The 22,416-nt window shown below is 39.0% G+C and overlaps 1 protein-coding gene across 1 annotated transcript in view; it reads right to left on the bottom strand.

Moving 5' to 3' along the window:
* The window catches only part of Dnajc1 (DnaJ heat shock protein family (Hsp40) member C1), a 185,267-nt gene that overhangs the window by 7,767 nt on the left and 155,084 nt on the right, over window positions 1-22,416 (bottom strand). Inside the window, exons 9-10 of the mRNA XM_051151273.1 lie at window positions 13,587-13,706; window positions 294-342 (exon numbers count right to left, since the gene is read on the bottom strand). Of these exons, the coding sequence (XP_051007230.1) occupies window positions 294-342; window positions 13,587-13,706 (169 nt within the window). The remainder of the gene's footprint in view (window positions 1-293; window positions 343-13,586; window positions 13,707-22,416) is intronic.

Here is a 22,416-nt window from a genome sequence, read left to right as displayed (position 1 = left end):
CAGGAGACTGGGACCCCAGGTATGCTCACACTCCAAATCTTTAAAGGTACAAAATACAAATTCTCGCGTCCACTGTGTGTGCAGGGGCGGACTGATTGGGTGTCCATGACAGGGTTAGCCATGGTCTCTGGGAGATAGGATAGTCGAGGTCTCTGGGCAAGCTACCATCCCAGGTAATTAAAGACGTTATTACAGAAAGGGATTAATGTTGAGGAAACCTATTAGATTAGTCCTGAAACAGAAACTGACTCACTTGGATTCATAAAATAAAAGCAGATGAGATAGGTACTCACCTGGGGGGCAGGTGACTGAGTCCTTCAGTTCCTTGGCTTTGGCAGTCACCTGATAAAAACAAGCAAGACATCTTACTTTGCACATGCCTTGTAGGCAAACCTTTTTCTATGTAAGGTCCATGTGAAGGGACAGGGGTCATGGAAGCCATAAACAGAGAAGACTCACCCTCACTGAGGGGCTGAGGAAGCCCTGTGTGACTGTAGAAAGAGCAGAGTCCTGAGTGAATGTGCACTGTGGACATGGGCACGAATGTGTTAAGAGTCAGTGCCTTAGACTCTTGGGAGTGGTAATCTGCAGATGTTGGCATTGTGTGCAAGTGCACACCATCGACCAGAGTGTGCCAAACTGTCATACGGATTTTTTTCCTCCAGGATGTGTGGGAACGTTCACATACAGAGATTCCTGCTGAGGCCGCCTAAGCCCCTCACCCATTGTGCTGTACATAATGAATGAGCTGAGAGTCCTAGCTATTTGCAGTTGCTGGGCTGTTGTGGTAATTGGTGAGCTCTATCAGAGCAAGCACAGGACTACGGATCCCAGCTTTTCTTGGAGTGTATTTGTCCTTTCTTTATTCCCTCTCCACTACCTGAACACAGCCCTTCAGGACCAAGAGATGTGATGTCTTGCTCTAACATGCCCATCAGCAGTAGAATCAGAACCCAAATCATTTCACTAATTTCAGTGGCAGTCAATTATACTAGGTTGATTTTTAAAAATAGTTTTAATCTGATTGTGCAAATGGATCACTATTTTCAGTTAGGATTTCTAGAAACTGAATGCATCTTTTCACTGGAAGATATGCCAGTGAGCAGAGTGGGAGACAGGGATAAAATTCATGCCAACGAGGTTACAAGATTCTCCACACACTGGAAAGAAACCCAAGATCATAGAGGAACACACCAGAGGAAGATTTTTGGGTGATCAAGAAATATGGACCCCCAAAACCAGAACCATTCCCCTATGGGTGTGAAGCCAAAGAAATAATGCCTCAGTGGTATTTATTACTTAAGAGTGGTAAACTCTGTAATACTAATACCTCTTACTTTTAGGGCTGTTTTGTTTTAAAGATTCATTTTATGTGTTTGGGTATTCTGCCTTCAAGTATTATGCGTGCCACATGCATGTAGTGCCTGTGGAAGTGAGAAAAGGGTGTCATACTCTGAAACTGAATTTACGGATGGGTGGTTCTGAGCCACCGTGTCATTGCTGTGAACTGATCCAGGGTCTTCTGCAAGAGCAACAAGTGCTCCTAACAGTTGAGATCTCTCTCTAGCCCAACCAAGCTAGCATGAGGCATGGAAGATATTTAAAGCTCAGAAAACAAGGCAGAAGGCAGAGTGAGAGAACACATTTAAGGCTGGTTAGAAATATATAGTTTGGCAGAAACTGCTGCCTCCTAGTTAGTAAAAAGCAAGCTGAAGTTAGCCAATACAAGTTTATTTAACTTTCAAGTGTTTCTTTTTTTTTTCCTTCCTTCCCAGTTTTTCTAATTAAAAACTTCCAACTCAAAATTTGATTGCACTATCACATATGCGTCTTTTCCTCTAACCCAAATAAAGTGACCTTCATTCTTGCTGTTGCATACTTGCTTTGATAAATTCCCTTCACTTCTATCTTCAGCTTTTTCCTGTCCATTGGAAACATCCCATAACTTAGCTCCAACAAGTTCCACATAAAAAGATGATCTCCCCAAGGTCCCCTTTTTCACCCCACTTGGCTTTCCCTAGAGGATCACTGTCTCCCCCTCTCTTACTGTCATCCCCCCACCCCAGGCTTCTCCACCTTTTGCCCTGACGTGAGCTCCTGCCTTCTGTACTTGCCAGTCTGTGCTCTTCCCTGCCTTCCTTAGTCTCTGCCACTATTCATCTTAGATGCTATTTGCTATTAGCATATATAATTATATATAACAACAATAGTGACTATTAACCTGTATCCCTGGTGTTCCCATTTTATAGACGTTCAGATCTGAAAAGAGCTTCAGTAATAAGCTGTGTTACAGTGTTCTGAGTAAGACATATGCACATGTGTGTACAAATACTCTAACAACAGCCATGGTTAGGTGAATAGCTCTGAGCCCATTTTATAAATGTGAGGCTGGAAGAGAATAAATACTATGAGATGAGGAACCAAGGCAAGAAGGGAGCTAAGACTTTTGCTGTCAATCATGACAGCACACCACCTTTGGAAAATGCATCTCTTATAGACAAAGAGACAGGCCAGGTGTTCTTTCACTACCACTAAATCTTATTACATTTGGGTATGCTAAGACCACAGACTAAACAAACTTCGAACGAAACCAACAATGGCCCTCTTAGAATGACTTCTCTGCTTCCTGGCCAGGTCTCCCTAGGCACACTCAGTCTGGTCTCACATTCGTGCCCCTGCTGCCCCTGCATGCTGGCTGTAGCTGTGTGCTCTGCACCAGCTTGTCTCTTGCAACTAGTCATCTCCACTGAGGCACAAAGTCTAAGAGTTAGTTCTTAGGTTTTCACCTCCCTTCCATCCAGTTGCCAAGTTCCTCACCATGTCAGTCTTAAGCCATTCCCTCCCCTTGCACTCTCTCCTGACACTAGTCTTCATTTTCACTTGACTAGCAGAGTAGCTTCCTAATGGGTTCCCAGCTTAAGAGCTCTCACATGATAGTGCTCAGGGAGCAGAACTCTAATCAGGTACCTCAGATGGCCCATCCCTGATGGATTTAAAAACTATTGAATTGCAATTTTTTTCTTTGTTAACATTTTGGTTACTTGTTCTTTTGGTGTCATAATTCAGCCTGTTTTAAACAAACTTTAGGTAATGGAAATTTTTTCTTTGTTAAAGGCATAATGAATACTTTAACTCACATTTAGGAAAGTGTTGAGATCTTTAAAATTTAAATTCTTGGAGCTGGGCATGGTGGCACAATCCTCTAACCACAGCACTTGGGAGGCAGAGGCAGTCGGATCACTGTGGGTTTGAGGCCAGCCTGGTCTACAAAGTGAGTTCAGGATAGCCAAGGTTACACAGAGAAACATCATCTCAAAAAACAAAAAACAAAAACAAACAAACAAAAAGGAAATTCTTAGCATGACATGGTTCTATGCATCTATAGTCCACCTACTGGACAGTCAGTTTCATCCATATGTATTTGAAAAAGCGGTATTTTATTTCTTGGCATACATTTGCTCATAGCTCATAATCTTTTTTTTTTTTTTTTTTTTAATTTCTGAAAGGTTGACAGTAATAATGCCTTTTTTCATCATTCTAGCAATTTCAGTCCTCTCGCCAACATCCTCCTTAGTTGATCCTATTAAATGCTATTTTCTTGGTATTTTTATAGAACTAACTTTTGGTTTCAAATGGCTTTGCTGATGCATTATGTTTCTTCTATTTTGTTAATTTTTGATTTGAATACACCCCCCCCCCCCCCCGCCCACCATATAACATAGGTACAGTTTATTTTCTAGCCAGCTAGGCTGGCTTTGAACTCATGGTAATTCTGCTGGCTTCGCCTCCTTCAGTGTTAAGATTACAAACTGAACCAGCATGCCAGCTTTTTGCCAGTATCTTCAAGTGAACCTGAGCTCTTTAACCTTCTTCAGCGTGCACTACCTGATGGCTAAATTTTTCCTCTATGATAAACTATATCAACTGCATGTTCTGGTGTGTTGTGTTTCCTAACTCATTTCTAAAAACTTTCTGGTTTCAGTTATGTTTTATTCTTTGGTCCACTGGCTACCTGGAGGGGGGCAGATTTATTTCCACAAATTTGTTCACTTTCTCCATTTTGCACGTGTGTTACTGATTTTAGCTCCAGTCTATGGGGATTGAAGAATGCACTTAATAGTATTATCATGGTCTACCTCAGAAGATGCTCTGTGACCTTTGCTGTCAGACAGATTATCTTAGATCTGTGTGGTTTATCAGATCACTTAGCTCTCCCTAAGTCATCTGTCTTGTTATTAACCCATTAACAGAATTTTCAAATCATTACTGTTAATTTTTAGTTTTTCCTTCACTCTATCAGCTTTTGCTTCATGTACTTTGTTATTTCATTAGGTATATTTATAATTGTTTTATCTTCTGAAATTGGCCTTTTAAATTCATAAAATGTCTTCCTTTCCTCCAGTAAACTGTATTTTACTTTAACCTTGACCAGCAAACACACAAAGAGGCACGAAGACACAGAATATATCTTCTGTACAGGCACCAGGCACATATGTGGTCCACAAACACACATGCAGGCAAAGGAGCCATGCACATAACAATAAAATAATAAAAAGGTGGTTTTATAAGAACGATGGATGCAAGTGACTCAGTTTTCTTTTTAACTTCCAATGTCTCAGGAGAAGCAGTTATATGGCACATGTAACAAAAATGTTTTGGAGGGCAAGTGTGGCATCTTCAGCTATCATTTGAGTCTGGTGTAATGAAGTTATCAAATAAATACTAGCTAATGTTCAGATGTCTCTGAGTAACACAGCAGAGCACTCTGGAAAAGTAAAATCATCTCCCTGTGAGAGTGGTCATCTCTCTCCCTGACAGCCCGCTGACATGAGAAGGGCAGGTGTCAGCTTGCTCCTGAGCTGGGCAGTGGGCTCTGTGGTAGAGCGCTGAAGCTCTGGCTGCTGGGCAGGTTCTGTGTGCTGTGCCAGTGCACAAGATGTGTCTCAGCACACCCTGCAACAAGCTATGTTCAGGACTTTTTTTTTTCTCTCCTGATCTCACCTGGGAAGAAGAAATAAATTTCCACTCAGGACTTACATAGGTGAGGTCTTCTTCAGTGCCTGAACAACAGGATTGGGCGGTTTCTGGGAAACCACAGCACCCAAATGTGCATCAAGTCGTGTGGACAAAAGAATTGTAGGGAAATGGGTTTCATCATGATCTAATGTGTCAGGCATAAAAACAAATATCTAAAAATTTCTTTTATTATCTTAATTTATCCTCAAAATTATCAAAAGATGGGAACCTGTATCTTGTTGAGGGCAGAGTAAACAACAGCAGCAGCAGCAGAACTGCAGTAAGTCTCCTTCCTTCAGGTAAGGTAGTAACATAAATTAACAGAATGGGTGGGTGCTGGGGAAGCTGACAGTTACGTGTGCTCACACTTATGTTTATCACAACGTCTCTGTGGTTTGTCATCATCCATATTCCTCTCTGATTTGTACCTTCCCAAAACATGAGGAGGAGGCAACTTAAATCACACTGGCCTATGAGCAACCACTTAAAGTCAGTGTGTCCCTATGCAAATAACCGAGGGTGCTACATTAGGTCCCCACTAGACAAAGCTAATGCTAGTATAAGAACATGGATTACACAGTGAACTGAGCGACTGTTTTGTAAGTGGCCGCAGTATTAAAAGTGCCTATGACTCAATTAGTAAATTGGAAACATGCTTTAAAGTAGATGTTATGCGTTTACTAAGACACAGAGTTTTGGTAAGTACAAACTGCAAACTCAGTTTGTTAGCAACAGAACAGCGGGCCATAGAGTCAACACAAGTGTCGGTAAGTGTAAAATTAAACAGATAACTTCCACTGGGCTCATCATGATGCCATACCAGTGCTTGAGACACAGAGGCAGGATTATGAATTTGAGGCCAGCCTGGGTTTCATATACTCTGCCAACCCTTTCAAAACATCTTAAGCTATCTTTTTTTTTTTTTTTGGTGGGGGTGGGAAGGAGAAATAGTGCTGAGAGTAATTAACAGAATAGAGCTGTAATATCTGAGGGGTCCAAAGGCCAACATGGGCTAAGAATGAGCCACCTGAACCAAGTTCTTAACCAGTACCTCCATTAACTAGTTCTATAGCATTGAACAAATGCTTTTTATAGAAATGTAATCTGCAGCAAAGTGGAATAGTTTATATTAACACAGCATTTCATCCTGCTATCACATGCCATCTCCTAACCACCTTATGAAACTGGTATCACAAAAGAATAAAGTGAAGCTCAGAGTGACACAAGGGATGATAAACAGGAGAGTCAGAGTACCAATACCAGCTTTCCTTTTAAGCTGTGCTCTTTTCCACCTTACCTCTATAGAGCCAAAGGACTCCATTGATAGTTTCTTTTTAGTTCAAGCATTCTGTTGACATTAGTAATGAAACACCTTTCCACTTTATTCAATAATTACCAAAGACTTACTAAGGTTTGTTGTAATAGAAGTTTTGGTTTTTTGTAAACTCACTTATGTAAATATTTTTTAAATATTTTATTTATTTATTATTTATACAGTATTCTTCCCCCATGTGTGCCTACATGCCAGAAGCGGGCTCCAGATCTCCAGATCACATTATAGATGGTTGTGGGAATTGAACTCAGGACCTTTGGAAGAACAGACGGTGATTTTAGCCTCTGAGCCATCTCTCCAGCCCCATAAATATGGTTTTTAATCCCAAGTGTGGGTTTTAGTTTGGGCTTTAGTATGTCTCCAGTTGATAACTGCCTCCTTTGGTGTGTAGTCCTTGCTAGCTGTTAACAGCCTGCCTTAATGTGGCACTGAGAGGGGTGTGGTCTAGGACTGAGAGAGAGAAATATGAGAGCCCAGAGAGAGAATTAGTAGTATGTGGTGGTTTGGAAAGACCAGAAATAGATAGATTTCTGCGATTGATGCAGAGATGAAGATGGAAGAGAAATGTTTCAATGCAGTGGCTCGGAGGAGACTTTGTTGTATTTGCTGTTGATGGAGACTGGTATTGCTCCCAAAAGAACCCAAATGGCCCTAAACAGCCAGGAGAAGTAAATGGATAGGACCCCCCCCCCCCCCGCCCAGACTAACCTTCTTTCTCTTATCCAGGATTAAGGGGTTGGTGGAAAGGAGGGTAGAGGCTTCAATACCCCAAATAAAGTAGAATTTAAAACCAAGTGTCAACAGTTTGTGGGTTGTGTAGGGCATCGCTATAGTTAGAGTGGTGATATTACACATATATGGGGCAGGTCGAGCTTGTCCAAGAACTTATATAAGAGATTTCAGATTAAGACAGTGCTTATAAGAAAGAGAGAATGCTTTATAGATGTAAACATTTAAAGTTTGAAGATGGCATATGTCTATGACCCCTGAAATGGCAGCATTTGGGAGGTGGAAGCAGGATGATCCGGAGTTCAAGGCCATCCTTGGTGTGACAGTTAACACTGACTGTCATTTTAACAGAATCTAGAGTCACAGAACATCTCTGGGCGTGCCTGTGAGGGACTGATTAGATTAGATTAACTGGGATGGGAAGACATCCATATTATAGGTCAGAAGACTCAGGAGCAGTGTTCCAGGATGCATAAGCTCAACTACAAATCAAAGAGTAAGGAGAAAATGTATTTTGGTGAACAACACACAAGAATCTTCTACAATTCCAGATTTTAAAACCGAAAAGCTATGTGTAAACATTATGTTTAAATATGAAAAGTCATTATGTAAGATATTATTGTGACCTGGTAAGTACTTTTCATCCTTAGTCTACTGAAGTTCCCCTTTTTTTGGTAGGTGGTGGTGTTAGTAACAGGTTTCTGTACTTCATGGTGTTCTACTTATTTGCTTTTTTTCTTTTTTTTTTGGTACATACATGCACACATTTTATACACACACACACACACACACGCACGCGCACACACACACAGCATATATGTTGCCAAAGTTCTAAGCTATACTATCTATTCTAAAAACATCCCCTTCCCTAGGGTTCTGACCCTTGGTAGGAAGCCCTCAATCTCCTTGCCAGCTATGCATTATGGAGTGACCAATGTGGCTGCTGCTGCTGCTGGACTTAGTGCGTAGCTGCTTGGAGCTCATGGTCTCTTCTCTGACTTGTCCCTCTGTTTGCTGGAGGATAGCTTCAGGTGTTTGCTCTCAGACATAAATTGTTGTAGATTCAAGAACACATCTTACAACTGTGAAGGAACAGTTTCCTTGTCTCCCAGAGTTGAGTGGCTTAGTGATTTGATGTCAGTGTGATGTGCCTTACTATGGAGTAGTGTTCTCCATAAAGCCTTTGAAGATGTAAGTATTCTCAGTACTCATAAATTTCCCTCATCATCATCTTCGTGTATCTGTTTGGTTTTGGAAGACTTACAAAGTAGCCCCAGGTGTCCCTGCATTCTGGAAGCTTTACTGTGTCATTTACTGAGCAAGGATCTTGCTTCTGTTTTCTTTTACTGGGATTCAATCAGGTCTGGACTTCTAGAGTCAATTTCCTCTATTTCTTTTTCCATATGCTAAAACAGTTTGCCTTTTTTCTTCTTCTTCTACTTTTTAGGAGATTTTCCTAAAGATAATTTTCAACTATTCTTTTATTTTATTTGATACCTAATTTTGTTTTGATATTTTTATGGTATCCTGCCCTTTTAAAAAATCTTTCATCTACCTGCATGCCTGCTTGTCTGTCTGTCACAATTGTATGTGTGAATGTGTATATATATATATATATATATGAGTGTGTAGGCATGTATTAGACCCCATTGTCTTTTTCTTTTTAATTCAGCATTTTCTTTTGAATATTAGAAGGCTGCTATAAAGAGACTGCATCAATAGGCTCAAACACAATTAAAGAAGGCTCTACCTAAAAATATCCAATCAAATATTCTACACTATCCTCATATTTAACTGCAAAATATTTAAGTAAACTGCCAAGCCCAATTGTTAAAAAGTGAATAATTTTATGTGACCAAGTAGTTTACTTTGGAAAATTAAAGAAAGGACTTTGACAATGATTTCTTATTAGGCCATCATTGTTAAAATTTCACGTCTGAGGGCTGGAGAGATAGATGGCTCAGGGGTTAAGATCACTGTCTGCTCTTCCATAGGTACTGAATTCAATTCACAGCAACCACATGGTGGCTCACTACCATCTATAATGAGATCTCCTGCCCTCTTCTGTTGTGCAGGCAGAGTACTGTATACATAGTAAATAAATAAATCTTAAAACAAAAAAACAAAAAACCAAACCACCTGGGCTGGTGAGATGGCTCCACAGGTAAAGATACTTGAATAAGCAAAGTCCTCAGTTTGATTTCAGACCCACATCATGGAATAAAGAAAAACAACAACAAAAACCTCTTTACAAGATGGCCTTCTGACCTCCAACACATCATGGCATGCAAACTCACACATGTATAGAGTATAAATGTAATGAAAATCTCAGAATTCATGTAAAAGAATTCTGCATTGATTCCTGAAAACTGTCACAAATTAGGACCAAAAAATTAAATTGAAGAAAAATTCCCCAGTATATTCCATATCAATGACTAATAGCAAATTAATACACCCAAACGCAGGTTTCTTTATTAAAAGAGAAATAAAAGCCTTCTGCATTAATTACTATTTAATATTCATCAGAGTTCTTATCAGGTTTGTAATCCCATCATTCATTTGGGAAGCAGAATGACTACCAAATGTTTGTGTTGCTGAGTTCCAGCTAAGCTTAGGCTACAGGGTAAGGCCCAATGTTCAACAACAACAACAACACAACCGAAAAAATAAAAAAAATTTTAACACATGAATGATATCTAATAGCATAGTCATATGTTACATAGTAATATTATCACCACAAGTTATAAATCAAATGAGCTAAGGGCCAATCTAGGCAGGAAGATGAGATAAAGCACTTGACATTCCAAACTGAAGTGTTTCTGAAGGTAGTGAGGTAGAGAAGGGAGGAAGACAGGAGCAAGAAAAGAAATCAGGGGCTGGAGAGATGGCTCAGCGGTTAAGAGCACTGACTGCTCTTCTAGAGGTCACGAGTTCAATTCCCAGCAACCACATGGTGGCTCACAATCATCTATGATGTGATCTGATGCCATCTTCTGGCCTGCAGGTGCACATATAGGCAGAGCACTGCATACATAATAAATAAATAAATAAATAAATAAATAAATAAATAAATAAATCTTAAAAAAAAAAAAAGAAAGAAAGAAAGAAAGAAAGAAAAGAAATTAGGCTCAGCCACAGAGAACAGAGAAAGCAGGAAGCTGGCAGCACAGTGAAGATACCAAAAGGTTAATCCTCATTTTTAGAACTTCAGGTAGGGCTGCTCTTATGCTAAAAATAATCATGATATATCTTCAAAATAACACAAAACTGCATTTTTAATTTACCGACAACCATAAGGCTTCTTGGTTTTGAAAAGGCCATCGTAATACTATTGTATAAAGTCTCCCAGTAGGCATCTTCCGCCTCCACACTAGGTATAGCTATATGACAAGGGACTTCACGATCTGCTCTCCTCCTCACTGGCAGAGCCTATACACATCTTGAATTACATTTTGGCATTAATTATAAAAGTTAAATCTAGCCACCTGGCTTTTGTTTTGCTGTCTACCTAGGTCTTTTCTAAACAAGCAGAAAATCTCCACTCAGTCCATTATCATAAACAGAGTGTGAGAGATTAGTGGCCAGCAGAGTACTAGGGTCAGCTTACAGCCTTTCAGAGAAGAGAATATTACTTCAGGAACAAGAAACCTGATGCTCCCTGACCTTAACTTAGAAACCTGTAGTTAATAATCACATTAAAGATGGTTTTACATGCCAGACAGTTTTTGTTTCCTTTGCTGCTTTTACAATTTGACTGTCCTTTGTGGTTACTTCAATTATATGCCAAAGGGCATGTAATTAACATTTAAAATATTTAAGCCTCAATAAAATTGGCCTTACAGTTTACTTAAGTTAAAAATACTTTATGCCAAAAATATTTAAAAACTTAAATTATTGCTTGTACTTACCTAAGGTAGAATTTAACAATTTAACTCTTATCATGACAACTAATATACTTTTTTAAGTTAAGGAATAAAAGTAAGTGTTTTACTAGGATCTAACAATATAAATAAAGAGCCATAGACCCCAGCACCGCCACACTCTCACCTTTCCCCATAAAAGGTCAATTGTTTCTGGAAGGAAAGAAGCAAGCCTGAAGCTACACACTTAGCAGGCAAACAGGGTCAAAGAACAGCTGTGCAGCCTGGGGCTGACCACCAGAAGATCAGGTCAGTGTGCAGGGTAAGAGGAGACGATGACCGCCAAAGGAACCTACCTTCTCTTCCACAATCAAATTCTTAAGGACAACAAATCTAATTAACACTGCACGCCAAAAGGAAGTGTCAGTGACCTTTTAAAGTGTGATTAACTTTCACTTAGCATCCTGCTAAAGGAACTGTACCAGCCGAGCCCACTTCCGCTGCATTAGCACAGCTCACAAGCCATTCTTGGGCATCACCGAAACAAGTTAGCTGGTGCTGGAGAGGTGGTGCAGCAGTGAAGAGCACCAGCTGCCCTTCAGGGGACTGGGATTAATTCCCAGTACCCACATGGTAGCTCACAGCTGTTTGTAACTCTAGTCCTGCGGCTCCATCCTCCTCTTCTGGACTCTGGGCATCAGGATGCATGAACACGGTGCATAGACATACATGCAAGTAAATTCCCATACACGTAAGTAAAATAAAAAACCAATACCACAATATAACCAAGATACATTATTTATATGTATGAAATTGTCAAAGAATAAATGAAAAATTATTTTTAAAAGTTAGTTGAGTCCTCAGATACCTGTCTCTGCCTCTCTGCTGCATTTCTGAACTGCACAGTGAGGCTGCAGAGATGATACAGTGCGCTAAACAGTAATGTAGGAGAAAACCTCCGGTGGCATCTCGGGAGGCTACACAAGGTTAGCTTTATTAACTATTTGCAAGATGCTTTTGATTTTGTGAAAAGAGACCACATCTTGCAAATATACATACTCAAAAAGACACAATTAACCCCTTCATACTGAAAAGTATTGCAGGCATGAAATCAGCCTACCTAGGAGAAGGCTGGAGAAAATAGTAAAACACACAAGATAAACTTGCAAATGTTTAAAAAGAAGCCTCTGCAGCACACCTCTCTTAATTTATAAGTACAGGCAGTCATTCTGGAGACTCTGCTGGTGACAGCGTGGAAAACTCTAGCATTTCTTTTCAGCCTTCATTTCAGCCTTCTTTACCTCTTAAGACACTAAATTGGCATGCTACTGTTTTTCTTTATACAATCAAGTTAAAAGTTTTGGACTCTTTATAGCAGTACTTTTATAATGTTTAAAAATTATTTTAGCAATTAAAAAATATAATGTTTAAAATACCAATAACCCTGAAATATCTTTAATGTGGCTAGTTATGCCATTTCTTACAAAAGACCTTAAAAGGAGAAAATGAAATGTGCATCTCAGCAGTGCTCTGAACAGAAGAAAAGGTGACCCTGTGGCTCACTCCATGGAGCCACTAGAGTCATCTGCTCCTTGGGACAGTAGCTTTTGCCCCATGACCATACTTATATGTACATACATATATAAATCTAGATGTAATTTTAAATTCTCAAAGTAAGTCCCAACCAAAGGAAAAGAGGAAAAGAAAAAAAGTTGACAGTACCTTTTTACTATACATGCTTGTTTCTAAACTAGAAACATAGAAGTTTTCCATGTAAAGTAAGCGCTTACTTCCTGTTTTGGTACCTGTGTTTTACTAGTGTGCTCATTGAAATGTGTGCACATTGTTTAAAAAAAAAAAAAAAAAAAAAAGGCCTAGTGTGGTAATAGAATTAAAGAGGAAATTAAAAAAATTTTTTAGTAACTTTTATACTTTAAATTTTAAATAGTTAAATTTAAACAGCTTACTTTAAACAAGATGCATTTAAAAGGAATTTAGTAAAGGTTATTTTCTATGCTTTATATATTAGTTTGATAACTGAGACAGCAGAGTCCTTTTCTCACTTCTAGTTAGATGTTTGGTGAAGATCTGGCACCTGTCAGGAGCTCCATTCTAGATCCCTGAATGAAAACATTAAACGTGCTGTGTCACAAGGCTCCTGGCCGATACTTTTGTCTTCTAGTTGTTAGGTATGGCTGTTCACACACATGCCAGGATGAACGCCCAGCAGCACCCTGGACAGAAGTCCAACACTCCATCCGCACTACAGACTAGTGCTCATCTCATTAACCCACACCACCTGTCCAAACACACTAGTGATCTGTGCTTGAGTGTTAAGGCTGAAATAAACCTCTCTAATTCTGACCAGTTTGAAAATGTTCTTTTCCACGGTTAAAGGGTCAATATAAACACAAAAGCTAACACTGTTTTCTATTATTCAACAGCTTCAGTCTCCCAATACAACAAATTCTTCACACAGCTGTTTATTACACTGCGGAGCAGGGATGGACTCACATCTGCTTCTTGCTTTTTTCATTAATGGTTCACTCCCAGGTCCTTCCTTCACGGATAAGCCAGGACCCATCCAAGTCTGGCCCTGCATAGTTGGTTTGTCACTCCCCATACAATGCAAATCTCAGTGAACTCACATCTGTTACAGATCGACCCAATTCATGGGCAATCTTTTCCCATCGACCTGGGGTCCCTCCTGGAAACTTAACCATACTTCTTGTCAGTTGGCTGAGGTCCTCTTCTGTCCATTCAGGTGCCTGTAAAACATTAAAGAAAACAAACAAAAATAATTGAAAAACTGCTTACTAAAACATCAACATGCCTGTGAAACAAATTTTTAGCAGAACCCTGTCTGCAGTGACCAACAGTCCTAAACATGTACCTAAGCTTAGGTAAAGGCGGGAGTAGCATCCTTAGCAGAAGAATGGGGGCCAGCAATCTTTGAAAGATTTTTGTATGCATGTGAAAAGGTGGAAGTACTGCATAATGCAAAACTATGTTTTAAAAATATTTTTAAAAAGACCACATTAAAATAAAAAACATTATCAAATGATTTTTTAATAATGTAGGGCTGCTTATATAACTTACATAATATGGCTAGTAAGATCTTAAAGTAAAAAATAATATAAAACAAAATGGTCCTTAGAAGTACACATGAAAATCTGAACAAGTAAAAGCACTGACTGAGAATCAGAACTGTGATACATTTCTTGTTCATTCTATGTAACAATATCAACGTTTAATTTTAGAAATATTTAATTTGTCAAATGCTAGCATTCTGTAAAACTTGGGAACAAGTTAATATTAGGAACTCTTACACCAAGTTCCAAAGCTGTTGATAGTTGAAATAGTGAAAACACCTTAAAGATTACAAAACCGCACAACAATTCTAGCAGCAATATATTCCCAAATGTCACTGCCAGTGACTACCAATGGTCAAAACCTGAAACTGAGGAAAGAAATATAAATCACTGTTGACTAAGATAAAAACACAACAACTACATTCTAGCATAAGCTACCACCCACCAGAGGCAGTAGCCTCTCTGGCATCAAACAATGAGAGATGAAGGAAGCCCACCTCATTTTCCTTTAATTAGAAAGAAAGAGAAAGAGGGAAGAGGGGGAGGGGGAAGAGAAAGGTAGTGGAAGGAAATCTTAGAAACAAATACCTTTTCTAATCACCATTTCCGATAATGAACAGGCATACACCAGGCAGTTTGCATTACAGAACCATCAGCACAGAACAACAGTCAGAGGTGAGTGACCCCAGGGACTATCTCCACAGCTCCAGCAAAGCCTCTCCCTGACACTAATCCTCCCTGTCATTCTCCCACTGTGCTCTAACCACACTGACATCCGCCTGCCTCACTGCGAGCCTAACGGGGGCCCTTCCTGACTTTTTACTGTCTCCCCCAATCAATGGTTCAAGCATGCTCTTTTCACCAGGTCCACATGGCAGCTTCGCTCATAATCAAAGTGCACTGCCCTGTTAAAGGGCTTTCCGAAAGGCTCTCCTATTTGCATTCATTTGCAAAGCAAACTACTTTTATTCACTTTGTTCTGCTATCAAGAATGTTCCCTGAAGCAGATAAATTGGCATAAATACAACCTGCCACTTAAGAGTCAGTAAATAATAGCCAATAGTAGGGAGGATTTTATCAACCATTCTATTTTATATCCACTAAGGGCTGAAAGCCGCAAACATATTCATCAGTACAGTCCCTATAATACATGCATAAACTCACTTAGAGAAAAAGGTAATCTACATTGGATCTGGCTAGAATTTCTTTGATATTTAATGAAGATCAGAAATTTAATTCTCTGTATCACTTGAGCCAAAAATTACAAGGAGGGGTTTTACTTCCTTTTTGCCTTAGTTAAGGAAAAATGTATTATTTAGATAGCATTAGAGAAACAAATTAGATTTTCAAAGAAATCTTACTGCTAAAATCCAAAAGGAAATGCAAAAAGGGCTAAGTTTTAGAAATTTTAAATTTAGGCTGTAAGTGAAAATCAGGCCTTGAAGAACATGAAGGCCCTCGCTGCACACCAGTGCAGAGTGCTTTGGCGCTGCACACCAGTGCAGCGTGCTTTGGGGCACAGCGGACAACTGCTGTGCTTGCAAGAAAAGATGTCTGCATTAGCTTTAACAGACATCTGTGTGAAACTTCTATTTTTAATAGGTTGGTTTTCCAAATTCTCTACATACAGTGGACATTAAAAACCAACTGGATTTTTAATTTCTTGTTAATGAGTCTAAAACATAGCACTACTGTTTCCTGGGAAGGGCAACATTTTATTTAAATAAAATATATGTATGAAAAACCTGAAAAAAAAAAAATCACTGACTGCTTCGACAAACTTCCTTTTAGTTTTATTACTTCATGGCCATGCTTTTTACTATGATTGTTAAAAGATGGGTAATAATAAGAACCCATGGGCTGAAATCTGAGTGTGGCCTTTGAGCTATTCCTTATTCCCTCTCCTCCAGCTGCAAGGCACTTTGGTGAATGTGTAATTCCTCAGCAATAGTTAGTGGTGTCTTTAGAAGAAACAGAGCCCACTGTGATCCAGCTACTCCAGCAGCCATAAGGGTGGCCGTGGTGCGAATGTATTCTCCCTGTTCTAATATAGAGCCAACTGCAGCCGTGAAAGTCAAATGAATGCATAAGCATATTGCTTTGCCACTTAAAACCATGTGTGTCCAATATTACTGAAACACTGGGCCAAAAATTCATCTCTACAGTAAGGTATTGGAAGATACCACATGGTGTGGGGACAGCTGTTGTGACTACACAAGCATTCCAATTTCGCATCAGAAAAGCCTTGTTCTGGGAATACATCTCCACGCTGAATATAAAATAAAAAGTACGTTTTCAAATTATTCAATATTTTATGTAAATACACTCCAATATATATGCATAAGAATGAATAGGGAAAATTAAATTGTTATTAGCAATATATATATATATATATATATATATATATATATATATATATTCCCCCCCCCCCCCTTTGGGATGGATTTTTGTCAAAAAACCTGCTGTGTTCAAAGACTTGGTGCCCTGAAAATCTTTAATATCCTTGGGTTACAAGGGTTTGGAGGTGTCAAGGGAAAGCTTGCTGTTATGTTTATAGAACCTACAGAGTTTCCCTTCCAGCTTTAGACCAATAAAGTGTGGAACACAAAGTATTATGCAATTTATTTAGCTGAAAGTGTAATGGCTAGAAGAAAACTGTACTACTTGTTGCATTCTCATATTTTAACAGTATGAGGTCCTTTTTTATTTAATAGATAGTTAAATTTAAAAATTTTTATTAATTAAACATTTTTTATATTTTACATATACATTTATATTATTGTACATATATACAATAGACTACCTATAGCAAGAAGAACCATGACACAATCAGGAATTACATAAATGTTATATTCTTAGTGTTTTGGCTATTTGTAATTTTTGTATTGAACCATTTTTAGTTGGTTTAGTTCATTTTTAGTTCAACTTGAAGTCTTAGGAATTTTACTCAAGAAAATATTTTTATACTTTGCCCCCTGGCTAAAATATCAGTTTTATAGCTATAACACAGACAGTATCTCTCTAACTCTGTATTTTGTACAGTTTTAGAATGCATTTGGCTTTCAGTTATAACATTTCCATCCAATTTAAAAGGGACCATGAGAAACTCCTGTGTAAACCAATGGTATGCTAGGAACAACAAAAGTAAAACCAAATCACCTCAAATGTCTTCACTCTTGGGAAGACGACGTCTCAAGGCTCCTTTACATGGCTTGTAGCTACAAGGGCGCCTAAGAAACTGCTCACTGAGCCCACTGCAACCTTTGTTTCCATGACTTAGACAAAGCACCCACCATTAAAGACTGGACACAGGAAGCTCCACTTTTTTTGTTGTTGCTTTCCGTAATAAGTAAAAGTGAGTGCTCCACTACTGGGAAAAACCCATCAAGACTACATTTCTGTGGCTCTTGTCAAAAACTGACATGGGTATCTTGTGATGAATTAGATGACTCTGCCTAGGACATTTCCCTTGCTCATGTCTAGAAGATTTGCTTTATTGTGGAGCTCTGGTTTCCTCTTGGAGCTAAGTTGGTGTCTTGCTGTTGTGACTCTTTCTCAGGTGACTATTGTTGCCTTTCCCATCAGGTCAACTAAGCCGGACCACACTATTGTGGCTCTTGAAAGAAGTCTTGTCATGTTTGTAGCCTTTCAGACTGTTTGCAGTCAACAAACAACAAACCTTTCATTGCTAAAGGCACAGAACAATGGGCTAGGAGTCAAAAAATATTTGATGCAACCTCCATATTCCCTATTGTGTCTATAAACACCTGGGATTGTTAGACATTGGAAAGACATCCTCAAACATCAACTCAAAATGTTCTGACTCCAGGTAGAGGCAGGTGGATCTCTGTGAGTTTGAGGCCAACCTGATCTACACAGTGAGTCCAGGAGAGCCAGAGACATATAATATCAAAAACAAAACCAAACTCAAAAATTCTCACTACCTCTCTCTCTCTCTCACTTTTTCCTTGTCTTTATATTTTGGTTATAAAAAGCAACTGTCCTCAGAAAGAAATTTCTTCTTTTTTAACTACTTCATATATAATAAAAGGAAGATGGTAACTGATATTTACTTAGAAAATTCAGGATTCATTCTTGATTGGTATGACCTCCTTCTTTTTCTGATGGCAACCACAGGCCAGCCTGGTTGGTATACCATTTGGGTGAGATCTTAACAAAAGTTATATGGGACTCAACTTAGTCCTGGTTCAGCCATTTCAAATTTCTTGCCAAAGTCCCAGATCATGGCTACATGGTTGAATATACTTCTTGCCAATACAACTGTAAGTGGGGCATCTAAGTAGAGTCTGTAAGTTGTATAAAACATGTTCTCTTCTTGTACCTCTTTAAGAAAAAGGAGAGGCTAGGTACAAAGACAGGGACAGTTGGGATGAAATGTAATATTACAGCTACAGGTACTAATTTTGGGGTATTGGGAAACAACAGTCTCATTCCTGACAAGGGTCTAGTATCTACAGTGCATATAGAGTTCTCCTAGGCTGATGAGATGGCACAGCAGTGAAGGCATTCAGGTGTGTATCTGGCCACCTGAGTTCCATCTCTGAAGCCCATGTAAAATAAAGTGCAGAAGCAAAGAGTGGACTCCACAAAGCTCCCCCCTGACTTCCACACATGCATGCCCCCCATCCACACACAACTTATAGATTTTTATATTTTATATGAGAGTACTTTGCCTGCACATATGTATGTCTATCATGGGCATGCGGTTTGCCCATGGAAGTCAGAAGAAGGTATTGGATCCCTGAAACTGGAGTTACAGATGGTTGTGAACCACCATGCGGATGTCAGGAATTGAACCCATGTCCTCTGCAAGAACAAGTGCTCTTAACCACCAAGCCATCTCTCCAGCCCATCCTCCCCAAAAGAATTCTTATTACTAATAAAATAAATAACCCATTTTAAAATGGCCAAAGGCGCACGTTCTTGCCATGTGTAGGGGACACTATCTAGCAACAGCACCCTGGGCCTCTGGCAAGTACACTGACTCCTGAGCCTTGGGTTAGGGTTGCACTGCAGATGGATCAGTTGGGATTGGGTATTGCACAATACCTTATTCTCTGCATTTTGACTAATTGTAGATCTCTCTACTAGTCTCTACCTGCTGATGAGGGGTGAGAAATATATTTTTCTGTAGGTATAAAGATAAATATTAAGAATATGTTGACAAGCTGGGCATGGTGGCACACACCTGCAATCCCAGCACTCAGGGAGGCAGAGGCAGGGAGATCTCTATGAGTTCAAGGCCAGCCTGGTTCACAAAATGATCTAGGACAGCCAAGGCTACACAGAGAAACCCTGTCTCCAAAAACAAAACAAAACAAAATAAGAATATAAGAATAATATGTTTAACAGAACAAGACCAGGGCAATGAATGACACCAGTAGCTGACATAGGCAGGGGAAATGCCAAATGGCCTCACACCTAGAGGAACAGCTATAAATGGTCAATAGCTACTGAGAGATGGAGAACTAACTTCCTCCAGGGATGAGTTCCTGCATAGGATATCCAACATCAAGTCAGCAGCCCTAGCTATATGTACATATAAGCAACACAAAGTACTCTCAGGAGGTTGCACACATGCTAACAATAATCAAAAGAAACTATGAATTGGGGAGGAAGCACAAGAGTGATGTGGACACATTGTTTAAAAACATGGGTACATTTCTCCAAAGATGGTATATAAGTAGCCAATAACTACATGACAATATGTTTACCATCACTAATGGATTAAAGGACCATGCAAATTATAATCAAAATAAATTTGAATATGGGATCTAGGGAAGAGTAAGTGTTAGAGAGAGAGATGAGGCTCCAGTAGTGTGAGGTGGTAGGTGAAATGTCACAAGGCTTTGCAGGCTTTCTGTTTATGTTTTTTGAGACAAGGTTTCTCTGTGTAGCCCTGGCTGTCCTAGTACCTGCTCTGTAGACCAGGCTGGCCTCGAACTCAAAGATCTGCCTGCCTTTGCCTCCCAAGTGCTAAGATTAAAGGTGTGCACCACCACTGCCCAGTTTAGGGTTTTTCTCTTCTCTTTTCCCATCTTCCTCCTCTCCCCTCTTCTTTCTTTCTTTCCCTCCCTCCCTCTCTCCCTTCCTTCCCTTTTCTTCCTTCCTTTGAGACAGATTTGCAGGCTTATTAACTGACATTCACTATGCATGGTCCTAAGTGCTTCACATTCATTCTACTAGTCAAACCTCGGGAATACGATTATCCCATTGTGCAGGAGAATTGAGAGGTTATATATCTCGTTCAAGATCTACAAATTTAATTACAAAAATTTCCACTACTAAAAATACATCAATGTTCTCCATTTCCTAGAGAGAAAAAAATCCCAAGTTCCTTTGTAGGGCATCTTAAAATAGGGCATCACACATCCCTGACCCTTTGAAATATTTTCTTTTTGTCCAGAATGCATTGTTCTAAATTACCTACCACCAAACCCCTTCCTCCTTCACTGAGAATTGTTTTCTCTGAGAAGCCTTCCTAACTCCCCAGGGTACTTAAGTTAATCCTGCTAGGTTCCCTCCATCTCATTTTATAGTTTTATTAAAATTACTGCATTATATTTTATATAACTGTTTATAAATATAGATTACAATTCATGTACACATTCTCAATGGTGACAAATTAGAAAGTCAGTGAATAATTGTTAAATAAGTTTTGGGGGATAAAACAGAAGAATTCACAGAAAAGCAGACTGTGATTAGGCAGGAAAATAAATTGAAGATCCACAAGAATTGGGAGCTCTAAGTGTGAATGCCGACAATCACACTCACAGCCAGCGTCAGTGGTGGGGAGCACAGAGCTGGTGCTTGTGCAGTCAGATGTCTCCCAGAGGGAATTTTCAGGTCTCAAGGGATATTTTAATTTATAGATTTATAGCTTTTAAAATTAAATGTGATCTCAAGAGAACAACTACTTTGTCTTCAGGCAGAAAAATTTCTGCATTATCCTACTGGGGAAAAAACTGAAACCAAAAGAAATTGAAAAGATTTTTAAAAAATCAGGGCATATGATTGATAAATGCTATAGGGAAAATTAAAAATATGTTGTATTTTTTTCTATTCTATTCTACAATGGAGCATCTAAGTATTTTTCAAAGGTCACAGTATTCAATAGACTGGCATTTGATTCTTGGGACACTAGAATCTATCTTTTTAAAACATGAAAGTTAACATTTTTAGTAATTGTATTTGCTTAAAATAGATTCATTTCAATTAGAAACATTCTAGTCCTATGCCCTATTTTCCACCAAGAAAAAATAGAAACCTATGAAAGTTGAAAAAAACCTTACGTTCACTGTGCTATGAATAACAGTGCCAGGGAGACCTTAGGTTCCCCGACTTCAGCTCAATAACCCATTGGCAGTTCCTGAGGTCACAAATCCAAATGCTGTGACTGTTGAAAAGAAAATCTGCAGAGACAAACCACTAAAAATGGCTAACTTTTGAATGTTTATACAAAATTAAGGTAGCATTACAATTAATATGACATAGTCAGGAAAAGGTCTGTAAATTCTTTAAGATAAATAATCTTATAATTTCCCATTTTATTGCTGCTGAGAGCTGCTTTGTGGTAGCATGTGCAAACAGCTAATGCTGCTACTGCGTTTAAATAAAAATTACAATTTCTGTAGAAAAGCAAGCAAGTTTAGTCTGCTATGTTCTGTGCCAGAGCTGCGTAGTAACAACCTCTGGCCTCTCATAATGCCTCCAATTTGTTTCTCCCAAATTAGCCACTGATCATACAACAGCAGTACTATGAACTTGCTGTGTGTTGGGTACAATCAAAGAGTATTTTCTCTTAGCTGTTGATATGTTTGTTATACTAAATTAAAATTCTCAAATATTAAAACAGATGAAAGGCTGGAGATAGTTAATACTCCTCTCTTCCAGAGGATCCAGATTTGATTTCCAGTACCCACATGGCAGCTTACAACCATCTGTAATTCTAGTCCCAGAGGATCCAACACTCCCTTCTGGCCTCTTCAGGCACTGCATGCATATTATGCAGAGACATACATGCAGGCAGATCATCCATATACATAAAAATAAACAAGTTAAAACATGCACAAAGGAATAAAAAAGTGATTAATTTTTATTGCTTAAATTGGAGGGGGGAACCCAATTGATTGGTGTTACCTAGCTGTGAGCAGAGAGAGTATCATAAGCCAGTTGTTTTTAATATAGAATAAAAGGAAAATATGACAATTTACCAGCTTTTTCTAGAGACTGTGGAAAACAGAAATTAATGAGCAAGAAATCACAACATGAAATTGGAGAAAACAATGGAAACTGTGAAATATAAAAATGGAGTTAAGTAAATAGTGTTACACAGTATGACTGCCATCAAAGACGTGTTCTGCCA

Source organism: Acomys russatus, chromosome 9, assembly GCF_903995435.1.
Source record: "Acomys russatus chromosome 9, mAcoRus1.1, whole genome shotgun sequence".
NCBI lineage: Eukaryota > Metazoa > Chordata > Mammalia > Rodentia > Muridae > Acomys > Acomys russatus.
The sequence above is the reverse complement of the archived record's forward strand: the minus strand, read 5'-3'. Positions and strand labels throughout refer to the sequence as shown.